Here is a 25,540-nt window from a genome sequence, read left to right on the forward strand (position 1 = left end):
GGGCTGTGGGCTCAGCCCGAGCGGCAGCAGCTCTCCCCGCTGCTGCGCTGGATGTCTAGGAGACAGCAGCGTCCCCCGTGCTCCGCTCTTTCACCAAGCCCTGTGAATTCATCTCGGCTAAATAAACATCACCGAGCTGCTAATCACACGCTCTGAAACAAAACAGCACTTCACTTCGGGATCTGGGCAAGATCAGACTTCCCTCCCTCCCTCCTCTCCTCTCCTCTCCCCTCCCCTCTCTCTCTGCTCCCTCCCCGCTTTTCCCCTCCCTCTCCCCGGCAGCCGCTGAGCCGGTCCCTCCGACCTGGCAGCCTCATGCTGGGGGCCGCTGCCGGCTGGGGCTGACCGAGGCCGCGCTGCCCGCCCTGCCCTGCGCTGCCCTGCCCGCCCCCCGGGCCGGCACCCCGTGCCGCCGGGCTCCCCGGCACCGCCGCCGCCCCGACCGTAAAAAGTTGTGCGGAGCGCCGAGGATGGGCGCGCATCTGCAGCCTCTAGCCCTGCGGCTTCTGGCGCTGACTTTCCCCTTGGTGGCGAAGGGTTTTTCTGACGAAACCTTGGAGAAAGCCGCGAAATCCGAGGGATATTGCAGTCGGATCCTGCGAGCCCAAGGCACCCGGAGGGAAGGGTATAATGAATTTAGCCTCAGGGTGGAGGGCGATCCAGAATTTTACAAGCCTGGAAACAGTTACCGGGGTAAGTTGGCCATCCTCTACTTCTCATACTAACGATAATAGTCGGGACAAGTGGCTCTGAAACTATAACGTGTCTCTGCCTGTCATCTCTGTATCCCTTTGGGCGTGTGTGACTGTGTAGGTTTAAGACAGGGTAATATACTCCCACGCATGACTTTATCGGGGATGCTTTCATGACAAGTGAGAGGGAGTTGTATTTCACAGTATCGCATTAATCCCAAACGTTAAATCAGCATTAAGAGGAATTTCCTTTCGTTTATGAATCTTTGCTGCTGGCTCAGTGCTAGCACAAGATCACAAGTTGTTGTGATACAAAACATCCACTCTTCCCCCGTTTACCCACTTCTATAGGATTTCTTCCTGTCCCTTTAAATATAACACGCTTAACAGGAGAATCTTTAACATTCAGCAGGAAGGAGAGGAAACTCGGAGCTAATTGTTCTTGCCCTGAAATATGAATGTTAATATAATGAGTTAGCATATGGGCAAATAGTGATGCAGCACACTGCCAACTTCCCACATTCTCCACTTATGTTTATCCCACCCTCCTTTTTTTTTTTTTCTGGGGAAATGAACAGATGGTTCAAACAGGAAAGAGACAGAGATGGTGCTAATGACCGCTGTAAATAAGAGATGGAGGGATTCGTTCTTCTACAATCTTTGAAATTAGCTTCCAAAGCGCATTTCAGTGTGTTTCTCTATAATTAATAGACAAAGGCAGGTTTTGGTCACTTTTCCTGCCTCGCCATATAATGCCTTTGGAAGCAAACCTTTTTGGAGTATACTGTTAATTGTGTATTTTAAAAGCACTTTGAAAAGAATTTGGACATTTTTAGGTACTATAGCTACTATATTTTATAGGCATCACTTTGGAAAACAAATTTTGAGAGTTTCTTCTGTTTCTCCTGACTTTCCTTAGATTCAGTGTGAAGAGCAATGTTTTCCCATTGCATGAACGTGGGAATCTTAGTATAGATAAGGAGAAAAAAGCGTGCACATAACATAATCATCATGTTCTCTTCAAGGCTGAAAAATACATCTGCAGCAGTGATTAACCTGCTTTGAGCATCAGCCTGTAACTCGAAAGATTTTTTTATTATTATTGTTCTTTTTTTCTTCAAGAATTGATTTATTTTAATGTGGTGTGAGGAAATGCACATTTCCCACAAATTGGTGGGAACTGTTCCAGGCATTAGGCTTAGTACTTTGAATCTGAAAGACTTCTTGTTGCATGTCAGCTTGATGTTTCTACTAAGCAGGATAAAGATGTGTCAAGTTTTTTGACAGCGACAAATGTGAATATTCTTAAAATGTTTTGGAATTTACTTCCGTAAAAGCATTGTTGGATATTTTCAGTTATCTACCAAAGAAGTTTCTTTTGCATGGAAATGTAGGGGGAAAGCAACTCCCAGATGAATTAACAGAGCTAATTTTCTGGAGATATTAGGTCTTGGCATCAGGAACTCAATTAATAGAATCATGTTTGTATACTATAGCTTTTCAGAAATGAGAAAATTACAGCTAACAGTAAAAAGTTAAACTCTAGACCAAAATATGTGCCCAACTTTTCGGTACTTAAGACTGAGGTACTCAGGGGGGCACTTAAGCTTATCTAGATAGTTCTTTAAGGACACTTTGTGAATGGTTAGAACATAAGTAAATGTTACCATGACATATACATTATCTATGGCAATAGTTAAAACTAACAGCATTACAAAAAGTTTCAAGAGCTCATTGTCAAAGGAATTTCTGCAGTAAACTAGAACTTTATTCCTGTTTTATACAAAGGGTAGAAAATCCAGCCAGTGATAAAAAATGCAGGGTTATGATAGGTCTGTGGGGTTTTTTAATCTGTAAATTACTGGATGTACAACACTGCAGGAGACTTGCACAACCTCCCTTGTGTTGGAGCCAATGTGCCTGTTTCCATGGCCCCTGTTTGATTTAGTGCAATCTGGATCCTTGGCACATTCCCTAGCAGGCTCCTGGAATAAACTAGTATTTATACAAGGTGGATAACACAAGCATTAACTGTTCATACAAATGCTGTTCTTCACCAAATTGGTGATATAGAGGTATCCGTTTATGACTCTCTCGATCATTGGTTGATGTGACACCCACATAAGACTCTCAAGCTTTGATGACTGGAGGAAACATCACAGCACTCTTGCAGTGTGGGAATCAGAATACCACAGTTCACAGCTGCCACTTGCCTTTGGGAAAATTTTTATGGCTTTCCTGCAGTTACACACCTGTAGATCAATGAGAATCTGTTTGCCCTGAGGGAGAATCCTGGGTGGATCTATGTGTATGGAAGCCTTGGTTTTCCACCTCTCTGGAGCTGTGATAGAGGAAAATGGCCCTGAGGACTGAATAACCTGCTTGACTGGGTATGCATCTCCTCTGTCTGTAAACAGTGGCAGCAGTAAATGAGGACACATTGTCCTGTCTCAGACAATTAAAAATCACGTAGCAGCAGGGCTGAAGAGCCATCCTCCTTTCCTCCCTTGTGTCTAACAAAGCAACAATGGCTATGGGCTTCGTGGTGTCCCACAGGGGAGGTGACACGACTGATTTCTAACATCTTGGGACTTCTGATGCTGTAGCCTGCAAGTGGCCTTCATCTGCCTGGTCTTTCAGGCTGCAGTATTGTTGCCTCTCCCCTTGTTGAGCCAGCAGCCAAATGCATGTGGTGGGCAGGTGTTCTCACAGTGCCGGGTTTGTGGGCACACCATCTTCCTGGGGTTGAGGTCCTCTCCTACCCGCTGGTTAACTTAGACCGGGATGCAGCTGCTGTGGCTTCCACTGAAGGTCAAAGTTCCCATTGCATTCAAAGGGCACAAATGAGCCTTAAGTTTAGATGGTGTTACGAGGGTAATGATCCTTGAAAGTACACAGTCCTAGCTTTATTGATCTCTAGAGTTAGATAGATTAATGACTGCATGAGATTTCCATGAAAAATGGGGTAAGTTTCATCCTGTTAAAAATATGAATGAAATTGCTTCTAAGAAAAGGCATTAGTATGTCCCTTTCATGTGCTAACATGCATGCCATGGAAATAGTCTCCTTCATAATACCATGAAGAAAATGAAGATTTGACTAGTATAGTCCTTAGATTTACCTTTTATGTGGGTTGCCACTTCTGTTTTTAATGGAATTTCCACTTGTAGGTCTGTTCACCTCTGAGTTTTCAAGGAAAAGCTTGTTTAATGTTACACACTCCATTGCATTAGTTTGGAGACTTCTCTAGTAAGGAATGTTGAATCTTTTTCTTTACGTTTCTTTTTTCCCTCCAATGTGCAAACACTCTTTTCTATACTTTACAAACAAACCTTGATTCTGTAAATATTTTTAGCAATTCTCATGTTTCACGAGTTACAGATAAAAGTAGATATTCAAAGTGTATTTGTTGGTACTTGTGCAATGTACAGCACAGGATGTGCTGTAGTGTAGGATGTGGGAAGTCAGATTTCCTGCCCGAAACTAAAGAAGCAATGGCTTTGATCACCCCATCTTTAGCTGGGGACACAGGAAAGAGGAGCATGTTGAAGGTGTGTGCCAAAGTGCGACTTGTAAGGTAATCAGAAATTTGCCGGAGGGGATGGAAACAGACGAAAGTAACTGTTGATATGTAAGCTTCCCTTTAAAGGAAAATACTTAACTTTGAGACTTGCACTGAGATTTAACTGATCTTTACAGGAAGTTCATATTGTTTGGTGAACATTAATTAATGTGAACACAGTGTGAGCAAAACTTGGCTTTTCTTTAAAATAACACAGAGTTTAGCCCAAGAAGGAGAACTCTCAACTCTTATGCAATAAGGAGCTGCTATCTCTTGTGAAAACCAGATGTAGCCTGACAGCTTCCCACTGCTGCCTGTGCAATGCAAGCCCCCCCCTTCTGTGCTCAAACATCAGTCCGGAGCCAGTGACTGCAGAACCATGACCATAACAAGGCTCTGTGTTTAGGAGCACTTCAAATCAAGCCTTGCACTGCAATGTTATCTCAGCACACTGGATAGTTCGGAGAACTGACAAATGTTTTTAGCTCAGTTGTTAGCATTTGTTCTGGCCTAGATCACGGGTGACCAAAGCACACGTTTGTCTTGGTATCCTTATCTGAAGTAGCACAGAAACCTAAATCCTGTAAGTCCACTCTGCTCCTGTGGGTCATCGCCCTCCTGGACCCTCACTCGCACCCAGGTGTCCCCGCCACTGGTGGAAGCGCTCCTGGGGTGGCACAGCGCAGCCCCTCTGGGACTGGACCCAGCTGAACTCTTTGTTCAGGGCTTTTTGGTTTGTTTGACTTTTCAGCTGGACGTGTTCCCTAGCTCAGCTGACGGCACAGCTGCGTGGTTGCGGCTGCTGCAGGAGCTGTGTGGGGTGGGGAGGGCAGGATCACTCATGTTGGAGGAGCATGGATTTATTCTGGGTTAAAATGACTGTGCAACCACAGCATGAGTATTGCTAACCCCGGGCATTCAAAAACTGTGAGTCAGGCTTTGGAATTATCTTCCTCTTTTCTTTCTTTCTTTTTTTTTTTTTTTTTTGTTTTTTGGTGGCTTTTGTAGGGTTTTGGATGTCTGCTATTCCTCTATTTTCTAGAGAGGTGTTTTGTGTAGAATTTTGAAAACTGTTTGGTTTGATCTGTAAATTTGCAAGGAAAATGATGAAAACTGTTGAGTCAACTCACAGCTGGATTCTGTTTGTTTGCATAAGTATTTAAGTATTTCTGGTGTAACCTTGTACTGAGTGACTCAGACTTTTGAATTACATATAATATATGGAAAAATTTCTTGCACATAAAAGACCTTTATGGCAATTAGTTTCTAAGAATCAATGTTCGAGCAAGTATAATGCATTCATCCTTGAGTTCAGCAGTGTGCTGTTCTCAATTACTGCAACTGAGAGGCTGGCTGTGGATTTTCATTTAGATAGAGCTGCAAAAGTTTGCAAAATTGGGCTAATAACACTAATTATTGGGCAGATAATGAATTAATGAATTGGAACATAAATATACATAATCAGAAATAATAATCAGAAATTTAGAAACATAATCAGAAATTTTAATGCTTTTATGCTACTACTCAGTTCCTACGTAAAAAATGTGAAAACTTCTTTCTCCTCAAAAATTATGAAGTTTAACCTCATAATAAGGTTCCATGGAATGAAAAGAGTCCTGAAAAGCTTGAGAGTTGGGGGGGTTACTATTATGCCCATCACTACTCTACATTTGTACAGATGTTTGCAGATGTATAGGTCTAAACTTGGCACTTTCATTTCAATTTTTAACCTTTTGTGTGTGTCTCCAATCCTTCTTTTTTCACATATAGTCAGAAAAACTATGTATTGATACAAACACAGTGGTTTTTAGACCCAAATACAGCTACATAATACTAGAAATCTTCAAAGATCCTATTTTATATTTTTCCACTATTGAATTTTTAGATCAAAGAGCTCTCTATATGTTCCAAATGAACTCCGGACATATTCTGAAATCCATATCTTTTAAGGGCAATCTTTCATTTTAGTAATGCGTTTCAACCCCTCACGGCTTACTTATGTGAGAGGGAGTCTCTTGTGAATACTCTTCTATGAAACAGCGTTGGTAGTTGCGGTTTGCTCGTGAAAACTCTGGGTGGTCTTCAGTTTTTATTGTGCCAGTCAGGGCTTGAGAGCGTGACAATAGCGTGCTACAAACAACACTGTTTGCCTTATGCTTAAAGTAAAAGCTACTTAAAAGTATTAGCAGTCCAGCTTTCTGTCTCTTTTCCTTTAGTTCAAAATGAATTTTTCCCTAAAATTTACCTCTGTTTCAGAAAAAGATTCCTATAAGATGTGGAAAAGGGTTCTGTAATTTTACAACTCCCTCAAAAGTCCTGCCTCATTCCATCTTTCTGATGTTCAAAAGAGTCACAACCGATGTAACTCAAGTGTTGCTAGATGATGCTTAGGTACTGATGATGGCAAGTAGGAAAATCATAAAAAGGTATCTTGCACTAGCAGAAAATGAGGGATGTAGTCCTGATGCTGAGCGTGCCGAAATCAGATTAGTCAGCATTATGTTATTTGTGCTCTGCTGGTGGATCCAACATCGGCTCCCTGGTCAGGACTGGTGTGTGAAGAAGGTGTTTTGCTCATGTGTAGGATGCTTTGGCAATCAGAGCTGGCAGCACAGTCTTTAAAGGTCAGCTTTAGCCTTGAGTTTAATTTTGTGTCTGGTTCTGCCCTGAGGTTAAGGGAAAGGAAGGGTAGTTTTAGAGTGACCATCTCAGTCAGCTGGAGTATTGTGTTGAGGGTAGCTGAGCTGGAGCAGGCAATGTGGTCGTCTTGCTTTACAGTTAAAGAAACTTTCTGTGTACTAAAATGCTTAGATCCTTGTTTATGCTTGGAGCAAGACGAAAGCTGAAGCCAAATATTCAGGAGATGTTCCCTCAGGTTTAAAAAAAACCAAACAAACCTCACCTATCCCCCAAAAAACCTAAACAATCATCAGATCCCCACCTAAAAAAAACCCCAACAAAACAAAACTACACCAAACAAAAACCAAAACGTGTGTTCTCACACCCAAACCACCACCACAGCAACCCACCACCACCAAAGCAACCGTCCTGCAGATCTAAGCAGGTTAGCAATCTGCTTAAAAAAAAACCAAAACAAAACACAAAAACAACGACCACAACAAAAAAAAACACACAACAAAAAACTGACAACAAACAAACAAAAACCCCCATACCACAACAAGAAAAACAACCCGAGGTATTTCACAGTGACAGTGGTGACTTTTTCAGTTTATGTGGAAACAGACTGAACGCTTTTGTATTCTGGCTGGCTCTGCTCCATGTTGCTGGTGCTCTAGCTTTTGTTAATACCGACTTAAAACACACACCTTTCAAGTTGAACCATGAAATGATATGCAAAAGACTGATTTCACAATTATTATTATGTTTTCATTATTTCTCTGTTTGTTATATCTCAGTGACGCTTTCTGCTGCCACTCCTGCCTACTTTCGAGGATTCACACTGATTGCTCTCAAAGAAGGAAAAGAAGGTGACAAAGAAGATGACCATGCAGGAACCTTTCAGGTGAGAGAACTTTCCTTGATCAGTACCTTTAGACCTCTTCCTTACTGTATACTTGGCTCAGAGGGAGGTGTTATTTGCACAGTAAAAGGCAGACTGTGCTTAAGTAAGCATAAATATTTGTGGATGTTGACATGAGAATAACATAGCATATTCTGTATTCCGTGCAACCTCTTCAAGAGGTCAAGACTTTTGTACCTTCACTTTAACTCATCTTCCCACATTCTTACAGTTAAACACAAGCATTGGTTATTTGAACTAGAGCCTGGGACACCTGTATTTGTTATCCAAAATGAATATAAAAATTGTTTTATTCACGTTTTGCTTTTTGTATTTCTTTGCCTATGTATTTTTGTCCATTCAAATGTAGATTATGCCTCTGAGAAGTGTTTGCCACAGCTGTAACGACTGTTTTAGCAGTCATAAATTAGATTCCACTGTTTTATTGATGCTCAGCAGTACTTTACTTAATGAACACATTCAGTGGGATAAAATGTTGTTTATCATTATTAAAAGGATCAGAATCCAGAGAGATGATTCACAAAATAGTATTTCTAGCTATTTCAAGATCACATTTCATGAAAGAAATTATGGAAACTGACAATACATGTCATATTTATGGAAGTAGGTAGAAATTATGTAGGTTTGTTTATTGATTCTCAATTGAGGTATTTTTTGCTATTTGACTTTTATAACTTAGAAATATTGTTGAACGATATTGGTTATATGGGTAATAATATTGATAATAATTTTAATAACAATTTATATATAGATTTCACTGGCATCAAAGAACCATTTATATGTTTCCAAGGGAAACACCCCAAAGTTCTAATTTTGGTGATCTACAAGGAGACAGAAATCAACTTAGTCTTAGCATCTCCTCCTGAAGCATCTTCTGTGTTTTGCATATAGCAAATATGAGGTGCAAACTCAATATGTGTTTACTCTGTTTTCGTACTGAGTTTCCCAGAGGCCTCTTTCTGATTTTTCACATATTTTGTAAGAAAATCTAGAATAAATGAGAACTTATTTGATGTTGGAATAACTTAGAATTAACAATTTCCTGTTATTATTTGGGAGAAATCTGTTCAATATAGACAGGTTTGTTTTTTGTTTTTGTTTTTTTTTAAATCTAGCATAAAACATCAGCTAGTGCTAAGAGCAGAAATGATGGTGCTTCATCTATTTTAAAAGAAACTTGTGACCATTTGTTTCTGTGTTTCAGTTGTCAGTTAGCTGTCGCTGATGGGAAAGGCTTGACCTGAGTTCTTTGCCTTTATGGCCAGACACATCTCTAACTCGTATTGTAGTGAGAAACTCACTAAGCTTTGCTGAAGTACAGAGGAATTTTGAAGTCAGCAGAGTGGGATGCAAATGGAAATTCTGTATAGATCTAAAAAAAAAAAAAGCCCAATGGATCTCAGTGGAGGGAAAACTTTAATTAGCTTTATTGTACAGATTGCAATCTGAAATCAGTATTCTAATTGGCAGATGAGAGTTTCGAATTTTATGCATAGCTAAATTTGTATTTCTGTGGCACAAGCAGTGCTTACTGTGCCCATCCCACATTAGCACAATTAACTAAAGTTCATTCAGATAGTGCCTGTCAGTTCTTTCCTGTGTTGATACAGATTTAAGATCCTTATTTAAGTTTCCAGTTAATACTTACAGTGATAAATACTAATCTCTCTTGTACCATGGCTAGGTGCTAGTAACCAGAGGAGGAAAAAAAGTTCAGTTCGAAAGCTTGCCCTGTGTTTTTATTATAATGTGATGATCCTAATGGTGTCTAAACAGCTGTGCAGGGTAGGAAAAAACTGTGTACAATAACTTGCATGCTGCTCGCAGTTACATATTTCCTGTGCTCAAATGAAGAGTATGTTATTCAATGAATTACCCAATAGAAGACAACTCAGTGAAAATTCCTTAATAGTGGCAAGAGATTAAATGCTGCTTCTGGACTATTGGCATAAGCCTCTCCCTCCATAAGGAGACGTATTTACTGTTCAAATAATAGTTGAAACAAAGCACATGACCGTACTGCATGAGGCGAAGTGCTTCATTCATATTCGCAAGACTTTGCAGTATAACCAAGATAGAATGAAATGAAAGCTGACCAAATAAGACATATGCTTTCCCCTCATGCCTCAGAGACTGCAAAACACTGTGTTTTTCATGCCTGTGAGCACCGCTTTCAAATCATGAAGTACGGGTTGCAATGTCTTTCATTGAAAAACCTGAATCCACACTCTGGTCAAGATCCCATTGAGGCTGTGACTTGTGTTTGGCACAGCTATTGTGTTAAACTGATCAACAGTTCTAATGCCTCGAAGTAGTGCGGAGAGGCATGTGAGACAGTAGCAAGGTGTTAAATAAGGACTAATATCTCAGTGATGGATATGGTGCACTCAGGCTGGAAAGATATTGTTTTCAGTGGTCACAGTCATACTGCAACAGGTTGAGTTCTGCATCCCATTGCAAAGGATGAAAGTGCAGTGAGCAGTTGCCATGAGTTTGCCCTGCCAGGGGCTTTGCTCTGCCTTTTACAACCTCCTCATGGCTCATTTACTCTTGTCTGACTCTGCAAGTCAGTAGGTTTGGTCAATCTTCATTAATCATTAAGCTGCCATGTCTTGATCCCATAATAGCATAGCTGTTAAAATTCTTGGTCAGACAGGGTGGGTTTTTTTCTGTCCTTTTTTTTTTTTTGTTACCTTTATAATTGTTATGGAGTAGAGACCTTTAGAGAAGAGTAGTTTGGACTCCACCATTCTAAAACTGTTTTTGTCTGAGAAAATTGTGACTTGGAAATCTGATTTTACTGTTGTTTGTTTATTTAATGCATCCAAACTTCTTTTTCGTTGTCCTTGTAGCACACCCAGGGCACAATTTGGCTATAAAACAAACAAATCTTGTTGTCTCCCACAAACATGCAAACATATGTTAAATAGCTAAATTAAATATGGCTGGGGAACTAGAGATGCCAAATTCTGTCGTAGAAGTTTGGGGATATAATAATATGGTTCTTACTTATGCCAGTGGTAATTGTACAACAATTGTGCAGTGTAACACTCTGAAAGCTTTGGATATCATGTCCCATTGGCCTCTTTACACAAGCCATTCCCAACTGTTGTCATGCAGACTGCTGATCTTTCTCTTTTGTAATGTTTAGCAACAGTCTGCAAATTGTTTGAAGGCAAACTATACTCCAGGGCAACAATCAAGCACTAATTGACTATAGAACAGTATCTATATAGGCCATTTTAATCAACATATGTATGCAATTATCAAGTTCTGAACTACAATCCTATCCTTCAAAGTGCTCACTGTTCCTTCAAAAGTGGGTGCTATTTGTGGACTTCATAAATACATACTTGATCCTTAAACCGTCGTGTGAAATACTGTGTGCAAATGTGACCTGCTTTTCTCATGTGCGGTGGTAAACTGAGTCACACTCAGAATTAGACACTTCTCTGTATTGTTTTGGCATAATCAATTTTTAGATTCTTACGTCCACTATTTTCATGGTAGTTAAGTGTTAAATGTGTTCATCATAGTAATGTTCCTGGAGGTGTTCTTTCCACTGTTTTTGCTCTACAGTGAATCAAAACATTCTTAGTTGAGGTCACTGAATTTTATGACCCACCAGTGCAAAACCTATGTAAGAACATAAGCAGGCTTGGCAGTAGCAAGTGAAAGTTTCCTTAAAAGGATGATATTTATAAGAGCTAGGGAGGTGTGCTGCAGAAGAGAAAACACTCAGGGAAAATTGGAGTAGTAATGACATAAGTAAGGTAAGTGGTCCTTTATTCTAAGTCCTCCTTCTCTATGTTTCCCTGAAACAATAGTGCCAAACATTGCCTCTGTTTCAAAGACAAGCTGACTGGTGACCATTTCTTTTGATGTGGTTTATCTGACTGATGTGCTTACCAAAGCTTTTAGATTAAAAGGTATTTTTACAGGCTCTTAGAAAAGTGGTTCCTCAATTGCTGTGTTCCAGCATTTTATAGGAATTTTACGTCTTTTAAAGAGATTGATATACTGCATTTTGAATAAAGCAGTCTTGAAAGACTTTTAGCCATGTCTCATTATTTATTAGTTCTTGTATTCATAAGCAAAGTTTGTTTATTTTTTAAAAAAATGACTGCAATTATTTATTAAGCTTTTTATATTAAAAATTAAACTATGCTTATGTAATCTTGATGTTGTGCTCAATTTGTATGCTGGTGGGTTTTTAGCTTTGTGTCCCAATATAAGCACATCAGGCTACTTAGTAAATGGCTTATTCTGAAATGTATGAAGTGATGTAGTTTTGTTTAACAGGGGTTCAGAACTTTCAAGTATTTTGCTCATGTTTGCATTCTCTGCATTTTCTTTCACAGCATCTTATCACTGAAACCGAGTCTGTCATCTTACTGCTTATAAGCATATGGAAGTAATACTTTTTTACTCTGATTTGATGTGAAACATTCAATCACTAATGGTTTGCAAATCAGGCAGGATGAATTTCCAGTTCATAGTGAAACCACATAGTTTAGATTTCTTAGTAAAGCTTCTTCATGTAAACAATGTTCCTACCTAATTAAAATTTTAAATTTTAAAAATTCTTCAATGTTTTCATGAAGGAGGGCTGAGATGTTACAAATAGGAAACAATCCTCAAGTGACATATGATGTGAGGGGCGAAGGGGGAAGTAGACACTAGTTACTTGTGGTTTTAAACCTAGTAATTATGTGGCCGTGACATTATACCTACTTGATGTTTATCAAACAGAAAAGAATACAAAGCTACCTGCATTGATTTCAAAGAGGGACAGATGCTGTATCCCCAAAAAGGGGGGAATGCAGTTGCATCCCAACCCCTAAATGAAAATTTCCTTTCTGAAGTATTGATCCCCAGTTCTACTATCAGCAGGAGATAAATCAATGTGAAATAGCTGTACACAGTCATTAAGTTAATAATCCAGATCTATAATTACAGGAATATGTTAAATACGAAAGAATCAGAATATGCCATTTGAAGACCGAGAATCATAGAATCATAGAATGGTTAGGGTTGGAAGGGACCTCAAAGATCATCTAGTTCCAACCCCCCTGCCATGGGCAGGGAAATCCTCCACTACACCAGGTTGCCTGGTGAAAGGTAGAGATGAATTCTGAGTCTGTAAAATTTAAGTCTCCTGGTCTTTTGCATTTGCAAGAGTATTCCTGAATTTTCTTTCTGTAAGAATCATTGCATATATTATTTTAGACAAGAAATAATTTTATAATGGTTAAACAAGCTCTAGTTCACCTTTCCTGTAGGGTGGAATTGATTGTCCTTGATGAAAACTTTCACATGTTTTTCTAGAACTGTCTGACTCTCTACATTGTGATACTCAGGGATTACATATGATCTTAAGAAGAAAAAAGGTACTTGCCACAACCAGTTCTAGCATTGATCAGAAAATGTGAACGTTTTGAATGAGATTAAATGTGATAATCTCCAGTACACTGGAGAAACCTTAACCCGAACCACTTACTGACAAGGGTTTGGTTGAAAGTTGTCTGAAGAGATAGTTATGTCTTGCCTCATACAGTAAAATATAATAATTTTAAGTAAGAGTGATGAACACTAGGAACTTGAAGAAGAGAAACAGCTCTGTGATAGTGATTATTTGCTACTGATGAATGCTGTAGGAAAAGAAAACTAGATTCCTATCATATAGTGGGTTTTACACCCTTCTTTTATATTTATTCTTTTTTTTTTTTTTCCGATTTGGGCTTGTGTTTTGAATGAGGCAAAAATAACATTTCCCACTTTTGCATATACTAAATGTTGGCTTGTTATACCTTGGAAACTCTCTCAACTCATTGTATACATAGTTGCCACATCTTTCAGAATTAATTACTAAAACCATAAAATTGCAGTGCCAGAATCAGAAAATGTAAGACATTTCTGAACACTGCTTTGTTATGTATTTTACTGTACTGAGTCTTTGAAGTACTAGTTAACACACATTTACAAAGAGAAAATAAGTATTAAAATTATACTTGCTTGTAATGTAACTTAATTCACTACTGAACAAAAATGGGTTTCAGTTTCTTAGCCCAGGCTCCTGCTTCTGTTGACAAGTTGCTTCTCTCAGCTCTGTGAGTTTTCATGTAGCTTCCTGGTTTATTATGTAATGGGGAAAGAGCTTTCCATGAGAGCCCTCTGGGATTTATATGGCCCAATCTCTTCCACCACGGATGCTGAGAGGATGAGAGTCAACAGGAACAAGCTGAAACAAGACAGGTAATACTAGATATAAAAAAGAAATTTTTCTTTGAGAACAGTCAGGTGGTGGCAGAGATTGCCCAGAGAAGACTGTGAGGTCTCCACTCTTGGCAGTTTTGAAGACTTGTCTGGATACAAGTATTTGTATTTCTAGTAATGTATTTTGGTAACTGGAGTTATGAACAGATGCCAGCATATACAGTACTATCCAGTCTTTAGTATATACATGGTCCAGTCCAGTTACACTCAATCTGTAGTGATGTGTACAAACTTTCTTTTACATGGGCATTTGAATCAACCTGAAGAAGTTCATAACCATTGATTTCATACTGAAAAAGTTACCTATATGTACCTTTGTGCTAAATATTCGTACCCTGAGCACTCAAATCAGAGACCTCTTCCCCTAGCCCTCCTTTGATAGGGCATACTCATGCTGATGGGAGATTGATTTTGTAACCCTGACTTCCTCTCAGCCAGCTTAATTTTAAATATGTTGGAGCGTCTTTTGTAAGGGTTTTCTTGCTATGTCACTCCCATCACTTTTAAAACTTTAAATTATTTTTTTATTTTATTTGTTTGGCTTTAGTTTCTCTTCTGCTTATTTATTTTTAAATTTTTTTTTCCACTCTTTTCTTGTATCTCTGCTTGGCTAAGGAAAAAGTCATCTAGCTTCTGGCCATGTAGTTTTTAGCCCTCTTTCTTTGTTTAATCTAATCTTATTTATTCTCTTTTCTTCATATCTTTTTAGTTTTTTTTTAATTTACTGGGGAAGTGTTCTTTCTTGAGAATGACTTCAAATGATGATTGTGTCACAGGAACAGCTTGTGTTTTTTGGAAAGGGTTATGCCTAAACAAATGTTATATTTGTTGATGTTTCAAGTTCTTCCTTGAAAAAAAATCCAAACAAACCACCAAAACCAAATAATATTTTAAAAAACCCTCACACCTAAAAACCCCCAAACCAAAATCAGGAAGCATACTTCTTGAGATACGTCAGCTAAAACTCCAGACTCTTTTTCAGATCCAAGGCTTATCAGAGTCATGTTATCTCGAGTCTAAATTCTGCCCTGCCTTGCAGTCTGCCAATGCATACAGCCTACTTATGCAGTGCCAGACTATGTCATGGTAAGATATCTGAATCGTCTAATTATATCTATTCAAAAATAATATCCACTAGTTCATTTTGTTCCTTGGATTAACGCTAAACTGCAAGACTTTCTGGTTCTAAGAGGTTTCTTAGGGAATTGTTTCCTAGAACTTGGCACTGACGCTTAATGAATGAGCTCTACTCTGCGGGAAGAAGTAAAGAGAGGAAATGACACTGGGAGCACTGTCTCTTTCTGCCTTGGAGACTCCAGTCTGCTCTTCAGACATATCAGTATTGGAAGTCTTCTGTGCCTTTTGGGGATTGGGACCATTTTGTGACTCAAGGTTTCTCTGCTCAGGTCTGGCTTCCAGACTCAAGGCTAGTTTTACATTTGCAATTATTTCATTCAGAGTCTGGTTCTGGAAGTGCAGATTCCACTAGCTCTCTTTTATCAATCAATAGAAGCTGTATATTCCTCCCCGGGCAGTGTTAAAGAGGACATATCCACCTCAGTGACTCAAAAGGACTGTATTTCAAATATCCCTTTTCTCCAGCCCAGGTAATCTACCTAACTCATTGTTATTCCAACGTTAGTCTTTCTGCAGATAGTGACTCACCTGGGCCAGAAATTTTGGGAAGGGCATTTAACCCTCTGACAACAGCCAGATGCTTTACAGTTACCATAGGGTAACTGTCCCATTTGAACTTTAGATGGATGTAGGCTCCGGCCCTGTCAAAACATCTATTCAGCATCTCTTTCTTCATTCATAGTGTTACCATCAGGCTTTCCTTCCTAAATTTACCTTACAGTCTCCTCATTATTTACCAGCTTTGTCTAAAGCACTCATAAATTACTCTAGATTCTTTGTGACTCTTGCTGAGAAAGATCAGGACTCTTATCTCATTAGCTCCTATTATCCTCCTTTAGTGCTCCAAGAATTACCTCTGATGTAGTTATTTGCCATTCTTCAGCATCAGAAAACCTTCAGTGTGTCAGTTCCAATCAGCAGGACCTTAGAGCAAGCGTCTGTTCTTTGCACTTTCCACTTTACATCAGGTTACAGAGCTTTTATCAGGTATTCCCCACTGATCTGGACTTCTTCAGCTATCACTGCCTGTAATCCTAACTACGAGAGCTATGGATCTAGACAACTGTGTTACTCCCATGATGACACAGGGCTTTTAAAGGGAAGGGTTATTCTGGGGGAATATGCTTATTCTGATGCTTCTCTCCAAACGAGCGCTACCAGACTACAATGACTGGGCTGTAGAAGCACAGAATTGTGTCTGTACTTGAAAGTCTTTTCTCATAATGTGCTTTCTTTTCCCTTCAAGTGATTCGGGGTGGAGCAGGGAGGGGAGGAGGTGTGTGTGAAAGTGATGATAAAGGCTGAGGCTCAACTTGACAGTGTCTCTAGACTATATGGACTTTTGTACTACTTTAAGAAAATTCTGCTGTCAGTTCTCTGGACTTCTGAGGAAGGTACACATACACCAGTAGAAAGTCTCCCAATTAAATATGGCTCTCTTAAATTCAGGAATTTACCTACCTGACTCGTTCATGAGTGGCTGTTGTAGGGGAAATCCTTCCTCCAGGATTCATAGTCAAGCGAGTCAAGTCAGTTCTCATCACAGCTCTTCGCTGGATTAATTGCTACCAGACTAAATGTATTGCTTCCTGAGCCAGTTGTCTTGAGAACTACTTTCTGAATTCAGAAGGCAATTCTGCATTACCGAAGTGACAATATATTTAGCTTTCACTATTCTAGACTGCATGTTTACTCTTCTCAGACCTAGATGCAGTCCACCCTAACAGTTCTCCTCCTTGAAAACTGTTCCCTTTCTAATGCTGGTAGGGGCCTCTGGGTGTTTGCAAAGGGATACTGTTTCAGCTTCCATTGCTGTCTTCAACAGTTGAAACCGATTATTCTCTTTGCTGTGATAGCTCTTTCTCATGACCTAGCAACTCAGGATAGTTAGTCATCTGATCAGTGTGTTTACTCTACAGCAGAATGATGCAAGATCTGTCCAGGGAAATTACCGTCTTTTGATTCTGGTGCATTCAACATGTTTGCCTTTTGGTGCTTTATCCTAATATACTTTCATAGATATTTTTAGGCATTTCACTTCATGCAGTCATGAATGGAAATGCACAGTGATGTCTTCAGAATGACATGCAAAGACTCATACAGCTCAAAACTACACCTTCTCATCATAAACACATCAGATGTTTTGCTTCAATACTAGTCTTTACTTAAGAGACTTTGCTGACATGTTTCTGATTAGGATGCTTGATTTTCTTTGGTTTATTTTTTCTGAAAACTGTATGGTAAGGACAGGATGTAGCTTTAAGAGGTCTTCTTTCCCTGACCCGGTTGAGAGTATTTGATGTCCTGTACCAAAAAAGCCATATAATGTTGCTTTTCCTCTCACACCTACTTTTGCAGAACTCCAGGAGCTTGTCTCATCTGGGATGATACTGGTTTGCTTCAATGTAAAGTGACCTTGTTCATCCCTGGTTTGTGAAGTCTGGGATTATAAGCATATATAAGTACTTATACGGAAGGATGTCTTCAGACATACAGACCAAGTTCAGACATCAGAATTTCTCCTAGTCTGTCACTCCACACCCTGATTCTCTCCAGTTGCTTGCATATCTACCTCAGCCTCTGCTTAATGATCACCTGAATGCTATCTCCTTCCATTAATGCAAAGCCCTACCAGACAGGCTGTCAGTGCTCATCTGCTACATAACTATAATTTTTCAAAGGCCTCCTGAGGCACTGCTCACTGGAGCAGTGCCACCAGTGAGACTTGTGTTGGGTCCCGTCTGTTCTCCTGTGACCTTTCCTTTACCCCCTCACGTTGATCCCAACCTGTCTGCTGCATCTTGGTCTGCTTGGATTTCCTGACTGTGGTCATCACTACTGTAGGATTCATGCTCTTATAGATTTCTCATCTGCTAAATTGTTTTCTGACAGAATTGCCCTGGTACCTGTGCAAGACTCTCACCTTAATCAGGAGACAAAGCCAGGAACCTGGCTTTTACTTTAAGGAGATAAGATTATTTCTGCTTCCCCCCTTCCCTGACTTGCTCCTTTAGTTCTCTGAGACCTTCCTTAATATAAGGAGAGCTCTTGCCTTCTACATTGGCTGAACCAGATCCTCTCATTTTTTTGTTTCTCTAGCAGGGAAATACCAGGAAACAGCCGCAAGTAAATATGGTCTCGCCACTGAGACCACTGCTGAGTCACGTTATTTCTCAAGCCATGGTATGGATGTTTCCATCCTAGATAGCATTAGGAGAACTACTTGCTTACAGGACTGACTTACAGGAGCTTGACTTACTAATCAAACACTACAAAATCAAGGATATATCTAGAAATAGCACACTACCCAATATAGTTATGCAGTTCTGTTTTCTGAAATGATTCTTGACTCCTATTCCCAGTAATTGTGCTTGTGGAAGGACCTATAGCTGCAAATCACCCATGGTGGAAACTTACATATCAACAATCATGGAAAGGGGACAGGAAAGTTACTTGTGAGTAATTGTTTTCCTCAAAGATGGGTTGGATATTTTTATTTTACTATATCTCTCTAACCATCTCCCCTTCTTCCATGTTTTGTCTCCCTTTTCAGTTGCTGTGAGAGAAACTGAAAATCATGTGTTCCACTTTGTTTTTCCCATGGTTGTATAAGGGGCAAGATATGAATGTGCCCTACACATACTGTGAAAGCAGAGTTTTCTGACTTTGATACTTATTATTTCAATTGATACAGGCAAGTTAGTATATAATGAATACCTATATACGCAAGATCTTTCAAGAAGTCGTTACTACTGGTAACACGTTGTACTTTGTATTAAGAAAAAAATATTCTACCAAATAAGTTCTGAAGAAATAGTTGCTGGACAATATTTTGTATTTTTTATGTTTAGTTACTTTTGATTATTAAAACAACAGCATATTATAATTAATTTTCATATGAAAATAAATCAAAAATAGCAAAGAAATTCCTGATCCTGTTGGACAAAAGCTGATGTTTGGCTCTCCAGAATACTTTTCATAGTACTCAGCAATTAGAAAGGGAAATTCCCTGCTGGTATAGAGCTACCATTTTGTTCCCCATTCCTTGCATTGTCACTGTGGGTAGGGTTATTATGCAATCTCTGGCAAGCTCATCCTACCAGACTGCTTACTAATTTGTAGGCTGTAGGTGTAAATTGAAAAGCCTTCATCCTGCTTCTGTTTACTTCACAGATTGAACTGGGCTCCAATTATTCTCATCTATGTGAATTGAGGCTCTGTTGTTGCTCTTGCCTCTTTTTTTCCTTGTGGGTGGGCATAGCTCATTTGGACCTGCATTTCTTTTCAAAAGAAACATTTAAAAGAATGTGTTTGTAAGAAGTAGTTTTAGTACTTACTGTTCTTTAATGATTATATATCTCGATACAGTCAGTAGTGTAGTAGAGGTTCCTTAGGGCATTGCCAGTGTTTATTCATTATTTGTCAGGCACACATTAGGGTTTTATTCTCTTGAAACTAATTTAATTTTTTTTTTTAAATTCCAATTGGATGAGTAAAGCTGATTCTGCTTGTATGGGAGGGTTAATTATACCTGATGTTGCTCGGTTTAGCCTGTTTGTCATAAACTTATTTTAAAGTTTTAAAGAGGATGAAAATGAACAAGGGGAGAGAGGGGACATGAAGTAGCAAACAAATGTTGAAAATGGAGAAATACTTTATACCGCAACCTCTCTTGAGCAATAGATCAATTTCACAGGAAAATTAGCTACCTATTTTATACTATTAATAGAAGAATGCTTTCTGGGGAGCTTCAGGGAGGAATTTTAAATTGTTGCTAAGGCAGCAGCTTGCCTCTTATTTCTGGTCCTTTTGCTCTGGCCTCTCTGTACATGATAGCGTGGGAATCTCAGATATTGGAATAAAGCAAGAACCTGCAGTTAGTAAATTACCCCCATGCTAATCCTACCTGTTATGAAAATCTGCCTACACATTGTGATAAATCTCAGTATTATTAAGAGAGTCATAAGTGTTTTCTGTATTTTCTGCATACATAAGATCTGTGTATTTTTTTAGCTATGTAAAGTTTCTTGGCTTCCTTTGCGATTCTTTCAGTAACCTAGTTTTGTTGTCCATAAAGGTCATACAAAGTACTTATATGAATTAGAATTGGGTTATGATATATTTAGACAGTGGGATTATATAATTGCCTTAGCTTCAAATACAGTGCGTTCCAAACAATATTTTGGAACTTTTTTCTTAGAGCTTGTGTAAGATTTCTATAAATCTTACTTGTGTGCTACCTACTGAAAAATCTCTGTATATTAATCTAATTTTTTCTTTTAGTTCCTCTGATGCTCACGAGCTCATCTGATTACATTAGTTGAAAAATGTATTAAACTCACATAATAAACAATCAGCTTTGTATGTGTTGCAGATGTTATGCAACTGCCAGCTTCCACAGAAAGAACACAGTGTACATAACAATATGTTCTTAGGTTTCTAAACCCATTTGCCACTAACTGCTGACTATGACAGAGATTTGGTGTTTCTTTTCGGGAATAACAAACCTGATGTAACTTATATGAAAGCTGGCCTTGCAGTATGACCATTTCTGTTCATATTTTTACATCTATATGCATCATGTACAAAAAAAAAACAGTTTATGCCTGAGCCGAATAAGCCAAAATGATATAAATATGGGAAAGAACATTGCAAGATTAAAAATATGGTAAACGTATAAAGGCAGGATAAAATGCTGAACTCACTGCTGTTAAGATACGTGACTCTTAATACATACCTCTTTGTATGAATTTAGAGAAATCATGACTGAATTTTTTCCAATTAAATTTACTGAATCTTGTCTTGATAATTTTTTTGTCAGTGCTATCAAATTTGCATTTACATTTATCGGTATAATACAGCTTTTATATTGCCTTTCTGCTGAAGATTTCAAAGCTTTTGAATGATTCTATTCCGTAAAAATCTTTGTAGAACGTGGTTTTATCATATCCACTTTACAGAAGAGTAAACATTGAAGCATCTCACTCAAGATCACGTATCACCTTTTAATCATGGTTAAACTTCAAGAGTTCTTTGCATGCCGTATTTGACTCCCAAGTCAGGAATGTTTAAATAGTCATCTTTCTTCTTGCATGTAAATATGCACTAATATGACAAATGTTTGTAAAATATCTAACATTCCAACTATTAGTGTAAAATATCATATGGGGATTTTAAAATATTGGGATAACAGTCTAATTCTGTCTGTATGGTATGGTAGGGTCCTTAAAAACAATTTCAGTAATGGTAGCTGTTGTGCTGGCATGTATCAGAAAGATAAGCAATTCCTTCCCGCTACAGAATTAAGATGACAAAGCCCCTCCAAATACTGTCTTAGCACTCTAGGCTTAGTCACTTAAACCAATAAATAGGTTTTGATCCATACTATGTTTTAGTTCTTCCTGTTGCTCGCACAGAATGGGAAACAGTAGCATTAACATGTATTTTGGATTACTAAACTGGATGCTGTAACGCCTACTGTGCTCTGTATAATATTGAAGTATTGTGTGTTTAAAAAAAAAAGCTAAAATAATCCCAGCAGTAATAAGTGTCTCATCTATTAAATATGATTCCTGGCCTTTAATTTTAATAATTCTCTAATTACATGATTCATATTCTGGAGATAAGCTGTCATTTATCAAGTGTTGATATCTCCTGCAAATTAATTTTTTCTTTATATATGGTTGAATTTCTAACCATCAGAAGTTGTTTTTGCCCTTTATTGAGTTATTTTTTTCGTACTTCTTTGCTAAAGTTGTTTTACAGTTGTATACCTCATAGGATTGTTTTCTGAAGTACCTGTGCAAAATTTGTAAGCTTAGTCTGCAAAAGATGTAAAAGCACAGAAAAATAACTGCTCCAGAGTGCTGACTTTGAGCTTTATATAGCTTTTAATAGAAATTTTTTGAGAATAATTCAAAACAACATTGAAACTACCAAATGAGCTCAAGACCGGTGCATCCCAACAGGTAGGAAGTCAAGAAAGGGTACCAAGAGACCTGCATGGTTAAATGGAGAACTGTTGGGCAAACTCAAGTGGAAAAAGAGAGTGTACAGATCATGGAAGGAGGGGCAGGCCACTTGGGAGGAATATAGGTCTGCTGTCAGAGGATGTACGGAGGCAACTAGGAAAGCTAAGACCTCCTTGGAATTAAACCTTGCAAGAAAGGTCAAGGACAACAGAAAGGACTTCTTCAAATACATTGCAGATAAAACTAAGACTAGAGGCAATGTAGGCCCACTGGTGAATGAGGAGGGTGCCCTGGTGACAGAGGATAAGAAGAAGGCAGAGTTACTGAATACCTTCTGTGCCTCAGTCTATACTGCTGGAGGCTATCCTGATGAGCCCTGGAACCCTGAGGCTCCTGAGGAAGTCAGGATAGAGGAGGAGTCTTCCCTGGTTGATGAGGACTTGGTTAGGGACCAGTTAAGCAACCTGGCCATCCATAAGTCCATGGGTCCTGATGGGATGCACCCGTGGGTGTTGAGGGAGCTGGCGGATGTCATTGCCAGGCCACTTGCCATCATCTTTGCATCGTGGGGAACGGGAGAGGTGCCTGAGGACTGGAAGAAAGCAAATGTCAGTCCAGTCTTCAAAAAGGGCAAGAAGGAAGACCCAGGCAACTATAGACCGGTCAGCTTCACCTCCATCCCTGGAAAGATAATGGAACAACTTCTCCTTGGTGCTGTCTCTAGGCATATCAAGGACAAGAGGGTCACTAGAGGCAGTCAACATGGCTTCACTAAGAGGAAGTTGTGCTTGACAAACCTGATAGCCTTTTATGAGGACATCACCCAATAGGTGGATGATGCTAGAGCAGTGGATGTGGTCTATCTTGACTTCAGTAAAGCATTTGACACAGTCTCCCACGGCATCCTTACAGCTAAACTGAGGAAGCGTGGTCTGGATGATCGGATAGTGAGGTAGATTGTGAACTGGCTGAAGGATAGAAGCCAGAGAGTAGTGGTCAATGGGATAGAGTCCAGTTGGAGGCCTGTATCCAGTGGAGTCCCTCAAGGATCAGTACTGGGACCTGTATTGTTCAACATATTCATCAATGACTTGGATGAGGGAATAGAGTGCATGGTCAACAAGTTTGCTGATGACACTAAACTGAGAGGAGTGGCTGACACACCTGAAGGCTGTGCTGCCATTCAGAGAGATCTGGACAGGCTGGAGAGTTGGGCGGGGAAAAATTTAATGAAATACAACAAGGGCAAGTGTAGAGTCTTGCATCTGGGTAAGAACAACCCCATGTACCAGTACAAGTTGGGGACTGAACTGTTGGGGAACAGCACAGGGGAAAGGGACCTGGGGGTCCTGGTGGACAACAGGATGACCATGAGCCAGCAATGTGCCCTTGTGGCCAAGAAGGCCAATGGCATCCTGGGGTGTATTGGAAGGGGTGTGGTTAGTAGGTCAAGAGAGGTTCTCCTCCCCCTCTACTCTGCCCTGGTGAGGCCGCATCTGGAATATTGTGTCCAGTTCTGGGCCCCTCAGTTCAAGAAGGACAAGGAACTGCTTGAGAGAGTCCAGCGCAGGGCCACAAAGATGATAAGGGAGTGGAGCATCTCCCTTATGAGGAAAGGCTGCAGGAGCTGGGTCTCTTTATCTGGGAGAAGAGGAGACTGAGGGGGGACCTCATTAATGTTTATGAATATGTAAAGGGTGACTTCATGAGGATGGAGCCAGGCTCTTCTCAGTGGCATCCAATGATAAGACAAGGGGAAATGGATATAAGCTGGAACGTAGGAGGTTCCGCTTAAACATGAGGAAGAACTTCTTCCCAGTAAGGGTAACAGAACACGGGAACAGGCTGCCCAGAGAGGTTGTGGTGTCTCCTTCTCTGGGGATGTTCCAAACCCACCTGGACGTGTTTTTGTGTGATCTGATCTGGGTGATCCTGCTCAGGCAGGGGAATTGGACTAGATGATCCTTTGAGGTCCCTTCCAATCCTTAACATTCTGTGATTCTGTGAAATGTAAGTCTCTGAATAAACACTAATGTGACTGGTGGTCCATAACCACTGAGGCAGATTTCCTATATCACCAAAACTCAGCTTTAGATGTGAAAGATGGCATGGGACTTTTCGTGAGCTAGAGATGACCTTCTGGACAATATTTAGTTTCTGCTGTGAAAGTCTGTGTTATTTTTTATGCTTCCATGCTCACGTTCTGCAAATGTTTACTTATGTTAGACTGTGTCACTTATGTTGAAACTACAGGATTTGGGGTTTATTCTGTTCTCAGATAAAAGCTTTCGTAGTTATATGTTTCAGATGCTCACATGAAAATCTAGAAGAATGGGACAGCTGTTTATATCCCTACATACCAACACTCCATCAGTTTAAGAGAAAATGGTATGTCTGGCTTATTTGGTGCTGCACTTAATCTTTTCATTATACTTCTTACTTATGGGACCTCCTCCCAAATATGTATAAAGTCATGTGACTGAAAGAAGCTTTGTTCAAAGTTGGAAAAAGTATCTGTAGCAGATTAAGTGTAGTAAACAAACAGAAGGAAAGGAAAGAAACATTTTTGTAATACGTATCAAAATTTATAAACAGAAATTAATTGAATGTGTACTTCATAGAATCATAGAATAGCATAGGTTGGAAGGGACCTTGAAAAATCATCTAGTCCAAACCTTTGTGGGAAAGGGAGCCTGGATGAGATTATGTAGCACCTTGTCCAACCTCATCTTGAAAACCTCCAGCAACAGGGGTTCTACCACATCCCTGGAGAGATGATTTTTTTTCAGTGATTGAGTGTTCTTACTGTAAAAATTTTTTTTCTTATCATAGTGAAACCTCTCCTGGTGCAACTTGTACCCCTTGCCCCTTGTCTTCTCCATGTGGCTCCTTGTAAAAGAGAGAGCTTCTGTCCTATTTCTAGCTGCCCTTTAAGTACTGGAATATTGTGATGAGGTTCCCCCTGAGCTTTCACTTCTCCAGGGAGAAAAGCAGGATCCTGGAACCTAGGATCCAGTTTGCCTCCGCTGCTGCAGCAGCACACTGCTGACTCATGTTCAGCTGGTCCCTCAGGACCCCCAGATCCCTTTCAGCAAGCCTGCTTTCCAGTTGCAGAGATTCTAGCCTATACTGGGCTCTTTGGTTATGTCATCTCAGGTGCAGGATGCGCTTGTCTTTGTTAAACTTTATACAGTTCTTGCTTGCCCGCTTTTCCAGCCTGTCAAGGTGTCTCTCTCTGAGACGACTCTCCTCTCTGACATGTCCACCTCACCACCCAGTGTAGTTTCATCAGCAGACTTGGTGAGGGTGCTTTCAATCCCATCAGCTAGATAAACTATGAAGGTATTGAGCAGTGTGGGGT

At 39.7% G+C, this 25,540-nt stretch overlaps 1 protein-coding gene across 1 annotated transcript in view; it reads left to right on the plus strand.

Moving 5' to 3' along the window:
* Nucleotides 1–470: 470 nt before the first annotated feature.
* The window catches only part of SPON1 (spondin 1), a 191,566-nt gene continuing 166,496 nt past the window's right edge, over nt 471–25,540 (plus strand). Inside the window, exons 1-2 of the mRNA XM_086613778.1 lie at nt 471–693; nt 7,671–7,777. Coding sequence (XP_086469904.1) covers nt 471–693; nt 7,671–7,777 — 330 coding nt within the window. The remainder of the gene's footprint in view (nt 694–7,670; nt 7,778–25,540) is intronic.

Source organism: Tauraco erythrolophus, chromosome 6, assembly GCF_009769465.1.
Source record: "Tauraco erythrolophus isolate bTauEry1 chromosome 6, bTauEry1.pri, whole genome shotgun sequence".
Lineage (NCBI taxonomy): Eukaryota > Metazoa > Chordata > Aves > Musophagiformes > Musophagidae > Tauraco > Tauraco erythrolophus.